Genomic DNA, 20,215 nt, shown 5'->3' with positions numbered 1-20,215 from the left:
TTGAGACAGTATGCTTCTGAGAACCGAAACACTGTCATAGGCCTTCTGACTCACACCACGCTTCTTGCTCCAGAGGGCCTGGCTAGTGTGACCAGTTACCGGGTAAGAGCTCAGGAAAGGCTCGCCGACTGGTCTGGAAGCTCTAGGTACAGAGATCGTGGTATGCGAGACGTAAAATTCCTCCTACACAAATGCACCAAAGTGATCTGATGGCTCATCCTCCAGACTGGCGGGCCAGGGTGTGGCAGTAACAGCCCCCTTTTCCGATTTAGACCCACCGCTCGCTCTTCCCCTGGTCTTCCAAGGAGCGAGGGCAGGCCGCTGGCACGCAGGCGCAGGCTGCGGGCGTCGGAGGCTTCGCGGGCCCCTAGGCCTGAGTCCGGCCCGGAGCCAGAAGGCGCCGGGCTCGTCCCGCGCAGCCGGCCCAGGTGCGGGACGTTAGCCTGGGCCCTTCCGAGGGCCGGCTCCGGCCCGGCCCGCCTCCCCGCGGGATTGGTGGCCCGCGGCCCCGCCCGGCCCCAAAAGCACGCGGGAGGGGCCGCGCGCGGCCTGGCGGCGGGGGAAGCCTGGGGCCGGGCGAGCGATCTCTCTCTCTCTCCCGGTACTGGCGTCGGGCGGAGCGCTACTTCAGCGTCGGGCTCTCCGCCTGCCCTGCCGCCCCGCGGGCCGCGGAAGGAGCTGCTGTCGGAGCGAGCGCCGGGGCCTCTGGGATCGGGCGGGTCCCTGCTGCCGCGGTTGGTTGCTCACTTTCCCCTAACTTGGAGCGAGAACCGGCGCCCCGTTCATCTCGCCTTTGCCCAGAGCTTGGGCCGGAGGAGCTAGACCCGGGAGGGGGTCGGGTTCGCTTTTCGGCGGTGCGGAGAGAGCCTGGGGGCAGGAAGGGAGTCTCCAGACGCCCGCGGTCTTCGCGGCGGTTCGGGGCCCGCCAAGGGCCCCGCCGAGGGTCTAGGCAGGCGGGTGGTGGGCCGCGCTGTGCCGGCGCCCCCCCCCCCCCCCCGCCCCTTCCCCCCAGTCCTGGCGCGTGTTCAGGCCTCTGGGCACCGGTTTGTCCCCAGCAACTCGTGTTGAGCGCTTTTCATCGTAGCCCTGTAAGGAGCCCCGGAGCAGAGGGACACCCTTGTGGGGTCGGGGGTGGGGGTGGGACTGGCCTGGAGAGGAGGCCGCCGCTTGCTCGCTGTAACCGCGCCCAGGATGTGCATTTCACTGTCACATTTCAGGTCTCAAGTTCTGATGCCACGGACTTCCCTCCCGCCCCAAAATGTGTTTATCCTGTTTATACGTATTTAGAATTTAGGTCCGGCTGAAAAGTTGTTCTTTGAACGCTTTAGGTTTTAACTCAGCAAACATGTATTGGACACCAGTATATATAAAGTATCGGTCAAGGGGAACCCCCACAAAGCTGCTTTAGGCATAGTTCACTATCTAAATTCCCCGCTTCCCTTGTGTTCCTGTAAGGAGGACAGGTGAATACTATCCTTAAAGGTTTCTCCTGTGTTCCTTGGCGCTGAGACCTTGATGCTAAGTAAAAGATAGCAGGGCATTGGATTAAAGTGAAGAAGGGAAACCTTATTAAAAGGAACAAACTTTCTCATTCAAAACATGGAAAGATTATACAACGAAAACTTTAACTTTCATTTCAAAGACTCACCACTCTTCAAATTTTTTTTGGAAATACTTAGAGGATTGCAATTACCTTCACATTTAAATTAGTTTCTGGCAGATATGCTGTGGGTTTTTTATCTCCTTATGCAATTTTTTTCTTCCAACTAAAAATCTTTCATTGTGAAAATCACAAACCTGTGTACAAATGTAATTGATTAATCTCTAAGGCAGAGCAATTTTCACTTTGGTGAGTGTGGGGAAGACACAGGGTAGAGGGAAACAAGCTGAAAGTGTAGTGTGCCAGCAATGAAACTGCCCTGTGACTTTGTGCTCTGAGAAGTTATATGTCCGTGAAAATTCTAGACTTATTTTACAAATATTTCCTGAGTACCTATTCTGTGTCCGTGATGTCACTTGCTGTGCTTGGTGATGATATATGTTGCTGTTGTCACTTTTTCCTAATCCGAAACTGTATTCTTTCCTAGTGACCCAAGACGTTGTCTTTCATACTTACATTCTTAAAGGAAGGAGTATTTACATGTATATGAAATTTATTTTCTGTTTGTCATTGGGAATTATAAACTCACGTCTTAAGGTATATTCTGCCCCGTATAATAGACTTCCCTAAATGAATTTTGGAAATGTTAAGTGAAGCTCAACAGGTTTGTTTGTTTGCTTGTTTTTTAATGTCAGTACTTCTTAGATTTCAATATTGTATGTGAAATTCCGACTTGAATGTAGTATGTGGGCCTTCCCAAGTCCAGTTGACTTCAGAATCCTAATTCTGAGGAACCTGGGAAAGTGCCCCATAGAAGGTATTTTGAGAAATGAATTTTACCTGGACTTTTTGTTGTTTTTATTTTTAATTACTTATCTCAACATTTCTGCCAACAGAAGTGATGCCTCCAAGAAGAAATGAGAAATACAGACTTCCTGTTCCACTTCCAGAAGGCACCATTCTGGATGATATGGAAGGAAAACAATGGGTGCTGGGCAAGATGATTGGCTCTGGAGGATTTGGATTGATATATTTAGGTAAAGTATAACTATAAGTTACCAAATATTCCTACATATGTGACTGGAACTGTGATTACTTACTGTTTTGAACATTGAAACTTTGAAATACATTAGAATTCATAAATATACCTTAAGTAAATGAGGATCATTAACATTTACTAGCATGTCTGGTTTAAGATACGGCTGACCCCACTACTTGCCATTCGTGTTCTGATAATCTTAGAAGTCCTTTCAGAGCATAATTACAAAGTCCACCAGGCAATTGTTAATGTTCTTTTTTGAGAGTGTGTTTTCCTGGAAATTTTGCATTTTGTAGCTCAGAAACCACAGCTGTATAAATCCAAACTGTGAATCTTAATCATTAATATTTAAGTAATACAGGGTTGTGGTCATTTCTTAACTAGGCTTCACTAGAGAATTGAGTCTTACTACCTCACGGCATCTGTTGTGTGGAATCAATTAACTTCTGTCCCGTGCATCTAGATGGTACTTGTTATTTGCCATCCTTGATAAATGAGAAAATAGACCATCAAATCTATGTTTTTGTTCTTTGGTACAGATAAGGAATGCTAGTTGAGTATATCTTTACACTACATTTAAAAATTTTAAATTATGCTGAGCTTAAAAGGATCATTCAGGGCTACCTTAAATCTGTAGTTTAATGATCAGGACTATCCATTACATGACTGGATTTAATGAATAACATAAATATTAGTGATTAAAAAAATTACTCTCAATCCTAAATGGATTGACTCATTACATCTGTTTTTATAGGAGTTTAAGAAACTGGTAAAAGACACTGGGGAATCTTGGATTCCATATTAAACATTTCAGACAGTAGGGAAGGAAAAACTTTTCCTCTACTCTCCTAGGTTCGAGAGCTGGGTTATGAAATAAACTGACAACAGGAGAAAAGGTATACAAATTTACTAATTTTTAATGTTATGTACATGAGGATATCACAGTAAAAAAGTGAATACCCCACAAAGCAGTGATATTTGAGAACTTATATAGTGTCTTTTTTTTAATGTTTATTTTTTATTTTTGAGAGCTGAGACAGAGTGCACAAGTCGGGGCGGGGGGGGGGGGGGGGGACAGAGAGAGAGGGAAACACAGAATCTGAAGCAGCCTCCAGGCTTTGAGCTGTCAGCACAGAGCCCAACGGTGGGGCTTAGACCCACAAACCATGAGATTATGGCCTGAGCCAGAGTTTGACGCTTAACGGACTGAGCCACCCAGGTGCCCTGAGAGCTTAAAAACTGTCTTAATAGGAGAAAGGGAAAGGGGATGGAGCTCACTTAAAGGAGAGTAAATGATTTTTAGGAAAGATGAATGGGCCCTTAGGAGAATAGATGGGGGATATGATAGTTTGTGACAAAGTTTGTCTGAGATTGGCATCAATTTCTAATCTCCTGTGGTAAGAGTCAGTCTTCTCTGGTTGATGAAACTTCCCTGGAGGGAATTTATAACAATTGAGTCTTTTTTGGAGGCTCAGTCTTTATGCAAATAAAGAGAATTCAGAGAAAGCCTCTCCCTGCATTTGCTCTTTTATCAGGTGCTGTTAGCCCAAAATAATCCTTCTGCCAAAGAGGCATATTTTAGGGTCACATATTTTGCTATCCTTCACAAACATGTTTCGTGGATCATGATGGATAAAGCTCTTTTTCTGATAGAATTAAGATTATAATTTTGAACAAGTGAATGTTATTCAATAAAAAAAAAAAAAAACCCAAAACAAAAAAACCCCTGCTTTTTTTTTTTTTTCAACGTTTTTATTTATTTTTGGGACAGAGAGAGACAGAGCATGAACGGGGGAGGGGCAGAGAGAGAGGGAGACACAGAATCGGAAACAGGCTCCAGGCTCCGAGCCATCAGCCCAGAGCCTGACGCGGGGCTCGAACTCACGGACCGCGAGATCGTGACCTGGCTGAAGCCGGACGCTTAACCGACTGCGCCACCCAGGCGCCCCAACCCCTGCTTTTTAATCATCTTAGTGCCTACTCTAGTTGGAAACATAAGACCAATACACAAAAATGCATGGGTTAGGGGCACCTGGGTGGCCCAGTTGGTTGAGCGTCAACTCTTGATTCGGCTCAGGTCATGATCCCAGGGTTTTAGGATCAAGCCCAGGTGGGGCTTTGCACTGAGCATGGAGACTGCTTAAGATTCTTTCTCCCTCTGCCCCTCTCCCCCACTCGTTCTCTCTCTCTTTCTCTCTCTCTTTCTCTCTCTCTTTCTCTCTCTCTTTCTCTCTCTCTTTCTCTCTCTCTTTCTCTCTCTCTTTCTCTCTCTCTTTCTCTCTCTCTCTCTCTCTCTCTCTCTTTCTCTCTCTCTCTCTCTCTCTCTCTCTTTCTCTCTCTCTTTCTCTCTCTCTTTCTCTCTAAAATACAAATAGATAAATAAATAAATAAAGCATGGGTTAAATAGAGAACATTTTCCTCATTTAAAGGGTTTGAACTTTCTTGAAAAATGCTATGATTCTAAGTACTAGGTTGAGTGATATAGGCAGCTCTGTTAAATAGAAAGATAAGGCAAGCTGTTTAGGTAATTTAAAATTTTCTAAGAGCCACATTAAAAAAAGTAAAGAAACAGGTGAAATTTATTTCAATGATATATATTATTTAATCCAGTATATCTAAAATGTTATTATTCCAACATGTTATCAAATTAAAGAAAATTATTTTTAGTTAAAGTCTTTAAAATCCAGGATGTATTGAGTCACGTTTCAGGAGCTCAGTAGCTACATACAGCTAGTGGCTACCATATTGAATGGTACTGGTAAAGACCATTAGAGTATACTTAGAGTCAGCAGAGTAGAATTCCCTGTAGAAGTATTGATTGAGACTTTGAATTAGCGAATTCTCTTGTATAGCAAAGAGCTAACGAAGTTCTCTAATATAGTGTCTTGACTCAAAGTCAGAGAGAGGGAGTTGGATAAATTTCTGATGTCACTGAGCTATATAGTCCTGGATTCCATGGCTTATCAGTTATACTGTTAGCTTTCTGATATTTGGATTATTTGAGTAATTTCAAAGAAATACTTTGAAATACTTTGATTGTAATGATCTTATTCCTTTTCTTTTTTTAATGTAAATATATACGTTAATATGTATTTAATTGTAAGTGCATTTTAAAAACTATACATATATACACGCACATTCACTACTGGTGTGGTTCTTGTTGTGAAAAAGAAACTTGCTGTGTCACATGTTTTAGTTTTTCTCATTACCAAACTAATACTTGTTTTACAACAATTTTTAAGGTTTCATATGTTACGCAGTACCCTCTACTATCTGAATGTTAGAACCCGGATCCTGGGAACATTAGCAAGTGCACAGCACTGAGGAAGGACTTTGAAGAAATATGTAGCTATTTTGAGGAAGAGGCTCATACTTCAGAAAATGTAACAGAGTTGTGTGTTCCCAGTGTTGTCATTGTTCCATCAAAAGTGGTACTTGTAAATGTAGGATCAGCTCTTTAATGAGATGCCATCAGCAATCACTTTGTTCAGGTTAGTTTGTACTGAATCATTTCAAAGCTGTCTAAGCAAATTCATATCAAATTGTATCATATTTTGCATTTTGCCATGTTTTTCATCATTTCCTGTATATAAATGAAGAAATTCAGATTTTCCTTAATAACACCTTTATGTCCAGCTACATTCTTTTCAGGTAGTACTCCTTCCAGATACACTGTTTCGGCAGACGCTTCATCAGCATTTGTTGCCTAAGGCTGAGAAGAAACTAGCCGCTGTGTCTAACTCCTTGTGCATGTACGGCTGTCCTCTAGCTTTGAGATCAATAGCCAAGGCCTTTCAGTAATTATCAACCTAGAGTAAAGGGGAAGGAGCAGAGAAGTTTGGTATTTACTCTTGACTTGGAGAAATACTGTGCCTGTAGCATTAATAGAAATAGTTATAAGAGGGAAAAGAAAAGTCTGAATACAAGAACAAAGACAAGGTTCTTTGTGTATGAAAAGAGGAGGAGGAAAAGGAACAAAGAAAGCTGTTTTACGGAATGGGAAAAATTGCTATAATTTTAGTATCAAATACGTGAAAAAGTTTCTGAAAATCAAGGGGAGGAGAGAGAACTGAGAGTTTGAATTCTGATTTAATGCTAGGTGCAACACAGAACCAAGCAAACTAAGGGAGAATTGCATAAGTAAAGGCATGGGTTTTGGTGTTAGGCAAATCTGGGTAGAATTCTGACCTGAATGAGTCATTTAGAAACTGAATGACTCCTCCTTAGTCACAAGACTTTCTTCCTATTCTGCATCGTTGAGATAATAGTAATTATGAGGATTAATTGGAGTAATGTTTTTAAAAACTTTGGAACTTGGTGAGCACTTAAATGTTTCTTATTTGTTTGTTTGTTTATTTATTTAGAAACTCCCACCCTCAGTGATTAGCTGAATCTCAGGTTCAGTGTCTGGTACCACAGGGGATTGGGATGGTGACAGAGACATCCATTGGACTGATATTCCATTTATCTTGCCATGGATTATGATAGACTTAGCTACTGATGTGGTAAAACTAAGAATATAGAGAATGCCATTGGAAGACTGACGTTTTACTGACCTGAATATTTTTTACCCCTAAAATTTACAATAGTAGCCATGATGACATAGTAAAAAGTTCTCATATCTCGTGTACCTCAGATATGGAGGATACTGGGTTTCAGAAATTAGGCAACTATCCAGAAAAACAGAGTTATATGTAGTAAACTTAAGCCCAATTCCTTTGAAGGCTTATATGAGTAAAAATAGCAATGGTTTATCTGTAGAAGTTTTAGTTTTTTTGAAGTTGGGCATAGTGATGACCATTTAGCATCTTGGGAATACCAAACACAGAATAGACGTTCAACAGGTATTTTCCTAAGAGAATGAGGCTGAGGTTGGGATACGCAACCTACACAAGCCAGTCTTCTTTATTCTGTTCCATAATTACAGATATCACCCTTAATTCCAGTCTGTAATCTGACAGAAGTACTCTTAGTCACAAGAAAAGCTGAGACAAGTTGGTTATCACAACATCATCTAGCAGAATCTATGTATGTTTTATTGAAAAATCAAAAGCATTATGTTTTAGGAAGAAGAACACATTATTATAACTAAAATTAAACTCTGGTGAAGACTTAAGATTGAATCACTTGTCCATGAATAAATGTGTAGATTTCATCTAAGTGATGGTCGTACCTTTTTTAGGACATGCTTTCAGATTAGCTCTACTTTGCTTTAGAAACATAGAAGAAATGTTTTTTCAGGGGAATGAGGAAGAGGGTAGCCTAAGTAGGATTCTTAGAAATTCTCAAAGCTTACCTCACTTACTGATAAGGAAACAGACTTCTATTTTTGAAGGAATAGAAAAGATGATTTATGCATGTGTCATTTTTACTTACTTTACTTTTTTGTCCACGGTAATGGGTTAATTTTTAAGGTATATAGAATAACGTTCAGAAGAGCCAATGATAATTCTGGCAACAGAGTGGCATTATTGGAACACATATGGCTTCATTATGTATTGCTGTATTAAATGCCATTTTGGCAGTGTCTTATAGAGAAGGCTTTGGGGTAAGCAGTTACTCTTATCTGACACAATGCAACATTACAGTGCCACTGTGACTGTAACTAGGAAATTTTGAAAATGATACTGTGGGAGTGAGAAGAAGGAAATAAACATGAAATCGGGAAAACTAGTACTAGAAACTAGTATATATAGTAAATTAGTTCCCAGATGAAGGTGTGGAGAGAGAGACAAGAGGAAGGGATCACTTGGGATTCTGTGATTTTAATGCATTTGTTAGACCTATACACCAGAAATAAAACTCTATAGAAGATATATTTTAATTTTGTGTTTGTTGTCCATAGGCTATTAATTTTGAGTTTTTATAGAAAGAGGAGTGTTCGTGTACCTATCAGCTTAAGAAATCTAAGTATGTACAGAAGTTTGGGTTCTTTGTATAAAAAGGGAGAGTTCTTCTAAGGCTTAGCCTTTGCTTGTCTTTTTCATTTTGTTGAGTGTCTGATCTTCTTTTTAACATATATTATGGTTCTTCATTTTCAACATTTTTACTGTCAAATTTTTTTTGCCTTCAGGGAAGATTTACAAACTACCCCATTCTTCATTGATTTATATATTATGTTTCTTCCACTGCACCTGTTACTGTCTTGTAACTGTTTACAGTGGTCAAGGTTTTAAAATTTGAAACCTATTGCTATAGGGAAATTTCTTCTTCATGAAATGAGCTCACCTCTATTGCCACACAATAAAAGAATTCTCAGCTTTTGAGAGCTTCTGGCTTCCTTATGAAATATGGATAAACTTTGCTTCTGAAGTGTTTTGGTTTTTTTTTTTTTTCTTTTTCCTTTCGATATGGAAGAAAAGGAATAAAGAGTAGGTATGGTCTTTCTTTTCAGACACAGGAATATCCATGTTTATGAAATAAAGGAGAGGAAAATGAAACTCTGAAGCTCTAAATATGAGAATTCACTTGAAAATAGTTTTTTGGAGGATGAAAACTTGTCCACCATTCACATTTAATGGTACAGAGGGGTTTATGGATCTTACACTGCTCCCATACTTGGTTTTGCAATTAGTGCTTCTTCAGAATGTTTGTCCCTTAAAAGTCCAATGCGTGGACTTTATACACTATACCGTATTCTACACGGAAGAGTATTGTAGGAGAAAAGGCAGAAAACTCAGTAAGTATGTCAAGACAATTGTTGAATGCTTCCACCGTTCCTTTTAAAAGGATGAACTTCAGTCAGGTAGACTTTTCTTTAACGTTTCCAATCAAGTAATACTTGAGGAAAATGATTCTGTGGAAAGACATCCATTGAAGGCCAGAAACATCTACAGATGCAGTGTGATCCCAAGCAATGAAGCATGTGGCCCTTCATTGGCATTATATGAGAACAGGAGGATCTTCTGGCAGAAGAGCTGACTTTTGCTGCGTTCTGCGTGCTGCCCCTCCAAACCCATCTTTGATTGGCACCTATGCCCTATTGAAACTGGCATCACACCTTCTGAATGGGCCCAGTGCCAGGCTAGCAGATGGGTATGGGCAAAAGCATGCCAGAAACCCAGTATGTGCATCAAGTTTAAGTATTAGGGGCCCAAACTCTCATCCAGGGATATAAAAACTGCAGTCTGTTGAGAGCTTTTTGTGCTTAAGGTTAAAGGACATGCCATTTCTACTCCAACTTAGAGGTTGATTAATTTTGAAAGTCAAACAGGAGCTCCCGTGGCTGTGTCAGGCAAAATTCTATCTTTGGTGAATGAGAATTACTACTTCATGTAGGGAAGAGAAAGTATTGTAATGAAGTTTCCAATGAGAGTTACTCTCCTGCAAGTGCCTCCAGCACTTAAGCAGCATGCATTCAGTGGAGATGAATATTTCCATTCTCCAGCAGAGCCAGGTGCAATCAAAGCCAGATCTTCAACCTGCTGCAGTAAAGAACCCTACATTTAGAAAGGGCAGGCAAAGTTTGGAAGAACTCCTTGGTGGCAGCTCTCACCGTGAGCTGATGGAGCTTCACGAAAGCGTATAAAGGAGATGAAGGAAAAACTCCACAAACAAAAACCCTTCAGGATACTTCACCCTCCAAACCGAAAGAAAAAGTTTAGTCCTTTATCCTCAATGCAGGAATTGTTCTGAATTTTATATCAATAAAAACTTAGTTTACCAAAATGTTAGAATCAACTTAATGCATAAGTAACAAAGTTTTCTATTCTAACATTTATTTCATTGCATGTCTATCATGTATATAAACTTCACTTCTTGAATAATGGATTTTGCATAAAATTGAGTTCTAAATATCATATTCCTTATGATCGTCTCACACCAACTACAGAACTGGGCAGAAAAAGGGGAGGGCATCATTCCTTATGACCACTTTAATCGTATCCCTCTAAATGCTCTTAAATTTACAGGAATGCCTATAAGGCCAGCTGTGGCCAAGAGAAGCTTTTCCTAATCGCCTTATAGCCATTGCTTTTTCTTTTCCACTGTGTAAACTTTATCTATGGAACAGATTCCATGAGACCGTTGTGAATACTTCAACGTATTCAAAACATATAACTGCCACAAATTAAACTACTAAAACTAAAGCTGGTGCATTGTAACTGCCAAGTAAAGCTGGCACGTCCCTCTGTCAGACTGCGGGAGAGTATGCCATACAGCCCTCAGAAAACACAATTCATCCAGAAGCACTCTTGTCACTTGCTCTGATATTAAAACAGAGAAAGTGACATTAATTAAAGAAGTGACATGAGCCAACAAAGGCAATGAAATTCTAAGCTTTGGCTCATGTGCAGACCTTATTCCAACTTACTCTGCTTAGGTATTGTGGCCATTTCTGGAGTCATGTGGCCACTTTCCCCCCTTCCTCCTCTCACCTCCCTGTTCTGGAACATTGTTTTCAGGCAACTAAAATTTTATCTCCAAGGTTGGACCAGCCAATTGGTGCGCTGGTAGTTGGTGCAAGGTTTCCCCAAAGAGTAGTGTGATGGCATGTGATGCCTTGACTGCACTCTGTAAGTGCATGAGAAGAACAGCTAGAGGCAGAGGAGAGCTGGTCTAACAGAAAGGCAAGCAACAGCTTACACAGAGCAGAGTACCTCGATTTGGTGGACCAGCAGCTAGGGGAGTCTGTCGTAGCTTGGGTCGTGAAAACCAATGGCGGCTGGTGGCCCTTAGCGAAAATCCGAACATGAGGAAGAGGCAAGCGAGCAGGGGAGCACCCACAACTTTCCTGTCTTTGTTTCCATGGTGTGTTCTTTCAGTGTTTATCTCGTGTCTTCCTACGATGACTACGCGTGTACTCTTTCATTCACCTCCCCCACAACGCTACATCAGAAACTCCTTGCGGGCATTCTCTCAGGGTGCTTAAGCAAGGCCTTGCCTATGACAGACAGTGTTTCAAAAACGATAGGCTAGATGAACTCCAGAGCTAGTCTGTTACGGAAAAATAATTTTCCCAACTGCTAGGTTATCTGAGATGAAATTTTGTGCTCTGTGTACTGTATCGTGTGTGTGTGTGTGTGTGTGTGTGTGTGTGTGTGTGTGTGTGTGTGTATGGCTCTGTACTTTTAGGGATGTTATTCTGTGTATTCTAAGGGAGACAAGTATCTGTTCATTTTCTTTTCAAGTATATTTTTAAACTATAAGAAACTATGTACTTCATAGATCTTAGGATTTATTGGGAAAAGTCTACTAATGCATTGTGCAGGGAATTAAAACAAAACTGGACACCGCATTAAGCCTAAACAGTTTTGTATCTAGCAGAAAACAATTATGCGTAGCACTTGATTGAATTCATCCAGGAGTACCTAATAGCAGACCTAACAGCAAGTATAAACTTTTGTGGAGGGAATGCATGGATGTTGTTTGTTGTTAAATGGATTGATTTGTAGGCATGTAACATGCATAAGAAATGTGCTTTTCAAAGAATATAAACACAACTTTAACAGAAAATAAATTATTGGAATTTCTTTTAACTCAAGTGAATGAAAGGTTTGATTAAGAGTTTTGTACATAGTCAGAAGCTTTTGTTATGGTTTCTGGGCATTGGGAGTTTTATATTTGAGCTCAGGAATTTTCTGTCTGTGTAATTAGTCATGAGGTTTAATGTACATTTTTCATATCAGGCAGACAATGGCTTCAAAGAGACAGCAATGCTGCAAAGGAGCAAGAAAAGAAGGCCAAAGTTGACACACACAGAGGCAAAACAGTGTAAGAAAAATCAACACGTTTTGCAAAATCAATCATTGAAAATGTGTCAGTGTTCAGGAGACTGTCTTTAATTTGCAATCCAAGTGAAAAAGAGTATTTAAATATGAGAGGCAGTATTATTGAGCCCAGCATGCCTGCTACCACTTGTTTGACTAGCTCAGAATAGAACACTGAGAGGCAAGGGCTCAAAGTTAAATGAACATTTATACATTTTAAAATCAAATGAAGGATTCAGACTATATTCATGAATTAATTTTTTTTCAGAACCCTAAATTTAATCAGCTGGAATTACTTTTAAAGTGTCATCCTATTTAACTTTTGGGAATGATGAATTTGCCTTTTAATAGGGATGCCGTATTTTATCATGAAGATGAAACAAACTGTCTTTTGTTAATTATTCCCCAGAGACACTGGCCATTTTTCTCATCTAGGCTCAACATGGAGTAACAGCAGCTTTCCCCAAATTTATTTCAAGCAAGAGCAATTGGAAGCTACAACATGTATGAAAAAGAGGCTCATGGAGAGCATAGCTTCCATTGTATATGTTCTGAGTGCCACCTGATGAAATTCTTAGAGGTGATGCTCCCAAAGCCTCACCCAGGAGGCCGTGAACACAGAACACAGAAAAGCAGAAAAGAATGAAAGAGCGAATCTACACTAAAGAGTAGCAGATGAGTCATACGTGTCCGTGGCATCCAGTAACTGCTACGGATAGTTGTTGAAATCTTTGTTAGGAAATCATTATCAACATCAACTTCTACTAAAATCTTCCACTTAAGTGCGTGCCTAGCTCTGTGTTGAATGCTTTATGTGCATTATTTCATTTCGTTCTCTCAATAAACTAATAAGGAAGATGTGGAGGCTTAGGGCGGTGAAGGAATTTGCTTGTGTGCCGCAGTTTGTATAATTGTCCCAATCTAGAGTTGAACTCAGGTCTCTTGGCTCTACTGATTGATGTCCTTTGTCAAAGAACACTTTTAATTTAACGCTAGCCAGGGAAGATAGTTGCAAATGACATGCTCGTGACACGCTCATTTCTAAAATAACTGTGAAATATCTAATTGATAGTATTGGCAGCTCATTTAAGAAATCTGTTAGTGATAATGCTGATAACGGTGTCATTTTCCTTCAGATTGAGAACCTCGTGTGTCAAGCATCAGTGATGTTTTTAATATTAAGTTCACAAAATCTGTGGAGGAACATCTGATATTTATAGTAAATCTAATGCTAAGAACTGGAAAAATGCATTAAAAAAGTACTATACTTGGGTCAAACAATATTTTTATGAAAAAAAAAAGTGAGAGCAGTCAACCAATAGCGCATACAAACTGGTAAGAAAGAGTTGGTGGATTTTTTGCTTTTTGAAAAATGAGTAATTTTTGCAGTTGTTTTGATTCTAAACAGCAGCAGGAAGATCAAAAGAAGCCTCTTTAAAACCCTATGATACAATTTGAATAGGCATCCTGTAAAAACAGATAATTTAGCAAATATTGGATTGTTCTTGACCATGTCTTTTTATTCATTGGGTAGTAAAGATACACTAATATTTAGAAAACTAGGTCTTTTGAAAGTAAAACAAAACAAAAAATACTTAGTAGAATCTTGATAAAGAGTATATTGTCATACAGAATTTGTTCAAGTACCCAAATACTTAATCTTTAATAGAAGTATAATTTGTGCAAGATTATTCAATGCCTTCAAGATATTTTTACATAATAGTAGTGATTTATTACAAATTTATAAATGATTTTATGAAAAAAATTGTAACATTTCATGCAGAGGCAAATGCTTAGGTGTTTTTAGCGGAGAAGAGATATTTAATAGGTATTGCAATGCTAGTTTTTATGCTAGGTTACTTTTTTCTTTGGAGTATATACATAGCAAGGGAAAGAATGAACAAAATATAATATTACATTAGAATATTTATTTTTGAGCACTTATAGTGATATAGGATTATTAATTTCAATTTCTGGAAAGTGTGAAGAAAAGCTATTCATTATATTTGATCTTGTTTCTATTAAAAGATCATGTGTTCCAATTCTAGCATAGATCTCCAGTGTCAAATGTGAGTATTACAGTTGAGAGTGGATATTATGTACACTTCTTACAAAGTGTTAGGAAGATGGCAGAGAAGAAATAGTAAGACCCATTAAAAAACATCCCCAAACAATACATTTCAAGATAAGTGAGAGAAAAGCAAAAGAAAACTGCATATCTAATGAGCAAATATTGCCATGTGATGAAAAAGAGAAGAAAAAAATTGTATAGACTCTATAGTATCAGAATTTCTACTCCAGCAAAAAACTTTTGAACAAGTGTAACTGTTCTGAAATTTAGTGTAATGTAAATTGAATGAATTATGGAATCATTGTAAAAATAGAGGTTTTTATTGGAAGAAGGACATTTAAGTTCTTTCTGACCCCGAAAATCTGTGAGATCCAAAAAGATGGTAAGACATACTGAAACATAGAGGTTTTATGGAGAGAATTGATACAACTGAGCAAAAATTAGTTGTACTATTAATGAACGAGCAAAGCAAATCTGTGTCAGAGAACAGTGACCTAAAAGAGATCATCAAGAAGAAAAAAATAATAGTTCTCTTACCTGTGTGTGTAATATATCTTTGGATAATAAGAATATCACACAAGAAGGTAAAGACCTTTTCAAAATAGAGACCATTATTAAAGAGAAAGTTTTCCCTTTGAAACCTAATTTCAGCATGAATTTTAGAAAGTGTTTTAAAAAGTGAGGGCAAGGCTAAAGCTCTTACATAGTAGGTTTTTAAACAAAATACAAAATTTACAATACCATTTTAGGAAATGAAGTCAAGAACTATATTAGCCCTTAATTCATAGGCTGAAAATACAAAGACTTCATGATAGCTAAAAGAAATATGACTATCATTCCAGTATACTATCCAGCCAAATTAAATGTCTCTTAAGAGATAGGAGGGAACATTTGAGGTCTTAGGAAATCTGAAATCATTTTATAACAGATTACCACAAAGATAAAGGACACTTGAAAATATATAATTGAAAGAGACTTATAAGAGATAAATGAATTAAAAAATTAAGAGAAGATTTGATGATAACAATGTACAACCAGTTCAGTAAAAATCATTATGAACATAGAATTTTGTATTGCAATCCATATTTCTAAGGTAGATTTATAAACCATGGTTAGGAATTATAGAGTTGAAAGTTAAAGAAAGTTAAATTATATGTTAATCCTTCAAGCAAGCTTAAAATGTACTTAGTTAATAATGATGAAAATATCCGAATTAGAATGTAGCAGTGTTGGGTGTTTGAGAAACAGGTAAATGGATTGAAAAATAGCCTATTATAAAATGAAGTTAAATATGAAGTATGTATCACTACCGCTAAGGAATGGGCAAAGAAGCACAAAGAAGAATAACAATAATATAAATTTACTGAGTGTTGGATCGTAATACAATTGCCAGTTATTATATTTGATAAAAATAGTCTAAAATCCTTTGTGGAGTATCATTGACAAAAATCCCTTATCAGTTGTCAAAAGAGAAGTACTTAAAACAATGAAAAGATCAAGGTTTTCCATGCGCATGTAAATAAAGAGTAAAATAAAGCAGAGTTTTTTGTTGTTGTTATATTTTACATTCTATAGTAAAACCATTAAAAGAGCTAAACAAAGACATTACAGAATGGCAGAAATTTAATAAAGCCAAGTGAAAATGTAATGATAGAATGTAATATGACCAGAATGCTACTGTTGATTTTTATGCTTAGAGAAAAGAAAATCTAGCAGATACTTAATAAGAAATTATTACAAATGTAGTTACGACTGGAGGTGTTATAAGCAAACTCAGAACGGGACAAATCTGTTACCAATAGGTCTTCACAGTTTTCTAATGGAACCTGGCATACAGGTGAAATGGGTAGGGGCTCTGGTCCCTCCACTCATGTTTCAACTTGCGCATTTTCACTTTGATCTTCCACGTATCAAGCTTTGTTTTTATTTAAAGCAATTTTTTTTAATGTTTATTTATTTTTGAGAGCCAGAGAGAGAGAGAGAGAGAGACAGACAGACAGACAGAACACGACTGGGGGAGGGGCAGAAACAGCCAGAGACCCAGAATCTGAAGCAGGCTCCAGTCTCTGGGCTGTCAGCACATGGCCCAATGTAGGGCTCAAATTCACGAGTCATGAGATCATGACCTGAGCCGGAGTTGGACGCTTGACCAACTGAGCCATCCAGGCGCCCCCTGTGTATCGAGCTTTTGAGGAACATTCTATCACTAAAAGAGTTTGAAGATAACTGTGCTATAACATTTAATAAGCTACAAAGTTGAATATGCAATTAATAATTTTTATTTGGAGGGGATTTAACACCTTTAGAGAGAATATGCTTTTGTTTACCAACTGTACAGGAACGCATTTTAAAAATTAAGTATGTGGTGATTTAGTAAATATTAAAAAAAAAAAAACAATTTGGGGGCACCTGGGTGGCTCAGTCGGTTGAGTTTCCAACTTCAGCTCAGGTCGTGATCTCATGGTTCATGAGTTCAAGTCCCATATTGGGCTCACTGTTGCCACTTGTCAGCGCAGAGCTTGCTTCGGATCTTCTGTCTCCCTCTCTCTCTGCCCCTTCTCTGCTTTTGTTCTCTTTATTCTCTCAAAAAAAGAAAACAAACAAATAAAAAAAAGGAAAAAAAAACCAAAAAAACCCAGAATTTTTAATGTTATAGTCTTGGAATTCACTGCTGGAAGTAAATACTAAGATCAACTTGCTTGTTCTGTTTTTGTCTTTAGCCCTAACATTCTGTCTCCAGTTTCTACATATTCCAATTGTGTTTATTTGAAGCTACCTTCCCCTTGAGGCCTACTATTGCTATCCTTTCTGCATTTTCTGCCAAAGTTATACATTGTATATTTGTTTTCAAAATTATTTTTGCCTTTTTATCATTAAGCATATTTTACTTTATATTACAATTGTATATATCTTTTTAAAAAAATTTTTAAGTGTATTAGAGAACAAGTGCATGTGCATGCATGAGTTGGGGGTGGTGCAGAGAGAGAGGGCGAGAAAGAATCCCAAGCAGGCTCCATGCTATCAGCACAGAGCCTGATGTGGGGTTCGAACCCATGAACTGTGAGATCGTGACCTGAGCTGAAATCAAGAGTTGGACACTTAACCAACTGAGCCACCCAGGCACCCCTATATTTTATCTTTTTGTTAATATTATTTTTAAATTCACATAGAGAAAAATTGACTTTTTGTCTGTGTGTATCTCTGTGGATTTTATCATACCACAACAGTTAGGGTACGAAAGAGATTCATCATCCCTAACATCTTCCTCATACTATCGCCGTGTAGTTACACCCTTTCCTTAGTTCTAGGTGGTGGCAACCACTGATTTGTTCTCTGTCACTACAATTTTGTCTTTTTTAAAAAAAATTTTTTTTTAACGTTTATTTATTTTTGAGACAGGGAGAGATAGCATGAACGGGGGAGGGTCAGAGAGAGAGGGAGATACAGAATCTGAAACAGGCTCCAGGCTCTGAGCTGTCAGCACAGAGCCTGATGCGGGGCTCGAACTGACGGACTGTGAGGTCATGACCTGAGCCGAAGTTGGATGCTTAACCGACTGAGCCACCCAGATGCCCCCAATTTTGTCTTTTTAAGAATGTACAGAATTCCTATCCGTGGGATCATACAGCATGTAACTTTTGAGACTGGATTTGTTTCACATAGCATAGTACCTTCAAAGTTCATCCAAGTTGTACATAGCCATAGTTCATTTGTTTTTATTGCCGAGTAGTATTATATTGTATGGATGCACCACAATTTGTTTATTCTGCTATTGAAGGACATATGGATAGTGTGATCCCTTCAACTTTGTTCTCTTTCAAAATTATTTTATCTCTTCTAGTTCCTACCTTTCTGTATAGATTTTTAAATCAAGTTGCCTGTATTTACAAAAAAAAAAAAAAAAAGGCAAAAGAAAGAAACTTTACTGAGATTTTGGTTGGTATTGGATTAAATCCATAGTTAAATTTGGAGAGAATTGTCATTTTTACTATGTGGAGTCTTTCAATCCACAAATACATTATGTTTCTCCATTTCTTTAGGTGTTTGATTTCTTTCATCAGCATTTTATAGTTTTTAGCATAATTGGCCTTGTACATGTACTGTTACTTAAGTATACATGAAGGTTTTTATATTTTTGGTGCTATTGAAAATGTCATTGCTTTTGTAATTTTGGTTTCAAATTGTACATTATTAGCATATAGAAATATATTTGATTTTTGCATGTTGACCTTATGTTCCATGATCTTGGAAAACTTATTTATTCTAGGATTTTTTTTCTGATTCTTTGGGATTTTCTATATGGATAATCCTGTCTTCTGTAAAAAGGGACCACTTTATTTCTTCTTTTCCAATCTGTATGTCTTTTATTTTTTTCCTTGACTCCTTGCACTGGCCATGACTTCTAGTACTTTATTGAATAGGATTAGTGATAATGGATATCGTTGACTTGATCCAAATTTTAGGGAGAAAGCTTTCAGCCTCTCATCATTTAGTATCATGTTAACAATAAGATAGGTATTTTGTAAATAGTCTTTATAAAGTTGAGGGAGCTCTCTCCTAGTATACTGAAAGTTTTTTTTTTTATCAGGAATAGGTATTAAATTTGTCAAATGCTTTTTCTGCTTCAATTGTTATGATTGTGTGGTTTTTCTCATTTAGACTTCATATGGTGGATGACAGTAGTTTTGTTTTGTTTTGTTTTTCATCAGAGTCATATGGGCTGTTGGTCTATAGTTTCCTTTTTCTTCTCTTTTTTCCTACTAATTTAGTCTAGTTTTGATATCAGGGTAATGCTGGCTTCATAAAATGAGTTGTGAGTTAATCTCTCCTGCTTCCTGGAAATGAGTAGGTACAGTTGGTATTATTTCTTTTGTAAATGTTTTGTAGAATTCTACAGTGAAGTCACTGGGCCTAGAGATACTTTTTACCAGGAGCTTTTTTTTTTTTTTTTAACTTCATTTTACTTTCATTAGTAGTTTTAGGACTAATTTGGTTGTTTCATCTTAGATAATTTTTAGTAATTTGTGATTTTTAAGGAACTGGTCCATTGTATCTAAATTGTTCAAATTTGTATGTATAAAGTTGTTCATAATTGTACTTATTTTGAGAGAGAAGCGTGCAAGTAGGGGAGAAGGGCAGAGGGAGAGAGAGAGAATCTTAAGCATACTCCATGCTCAGTATAGAGCCCAATGTGGAGCTTGATCCCAAAACCTGGGATCATGGTTGAGCTGAAATCAAGAGTCAGATGTTCAACTGACTAAATCACCCAGGTGCCCCCATATTTATTATACTTTGAATGTCAGCAGGTTCTATAGTGATGTTCCCTGTTTCATTCCTGATATAGATAATTTTTATCTTTTTCTTGCTAGTTGCTCTGGGTAGATTTCCAGTACTATGTTGAGTAAAATTGGTGAGAGTGAGTATCCTTGTCTTGTTCCTGATCTTAAAGGAAAAGCTTTTAAGCTTTTCACAGTTCAGTATGATGTTCAGTATCAGCTTCTCATAATTGGCCTTAATTATATTGAGGTATGTTCTTTCTATACCTGAATTTTTGAGAGGCTTTCATGGTGAAAGGATGTTGAATTTGTCAGATGCTTTTTTTTTTTAAATCTACTGACATGATCTTATGACTTTTATCCTTCATTTTGTTAATGTGGTGGGTGGATTTCATTGATTGATTTGCATATGTTGAACCATCCTTGCATTTCAAAAATAAATCCTACTTCATCATGATATATGAACCTTTAATGTACTGCTGAATTCATTTTGCCAATATTTTGTTGAGTACTTTTGTGTAT

General features: G+C 38.0%; 1 protein-coding gene across 6 annotated transcripts in view; it reads left to right on the top strand.

Annotated features, from left to right (window-relative positions):
• The first annotated feature begins 316 nt into the window (after positions 1-316).
• The window catches only part of VRK2 (VRK serine/threonine kinase 2), a 105,680-nt gene continuing 85,781 nt past the window's right edge, over positions 317-20,215 (top strand). For 3 of the 6 annotated variants that reach the window (XM_086701054.1, XM_086701049.1, XM_086701055.1), the window contains exons 1-2: positions 605-734; positions 2,497-2,637. In XM_086701054.1, the coding sequence (XP_086557180.1) occupies positions 2,502-2,637 (136 nt within the window). In that variant the 5' untranslated portion in view covers positions 605-734; positions 2,497-2,501. Of the gene's footprint in view, positions 429-604; positions 735-2,496; positions 2,638-5,881; positions 6,131-20,215 lie in introns of those variants that run through there. The other 3 variants (XM_086701050.1, XM_086701053.1, XM_086701052.1) reach the window with 3 other exon arrangements.

Source organism: Puma concolor, chromosome A3 (genome assembly GCF_028749965.1).
Source record: "Puma concolor isolate L17-30 chromosome A3, mPumCon1.1.hap2, whole genome shotgun sequence".
Taxonomy (NCBI): Eukaryota; Metazoa; Chordata; class Mammalia; order Carnivora; family Felidae; genus Puma; species Puma concolor.
The sequence above is the reverse complement of the archived record's forward strand: the minus strand, read 5'-3'. Positions and strand labels throughout refer to the sequence as shown.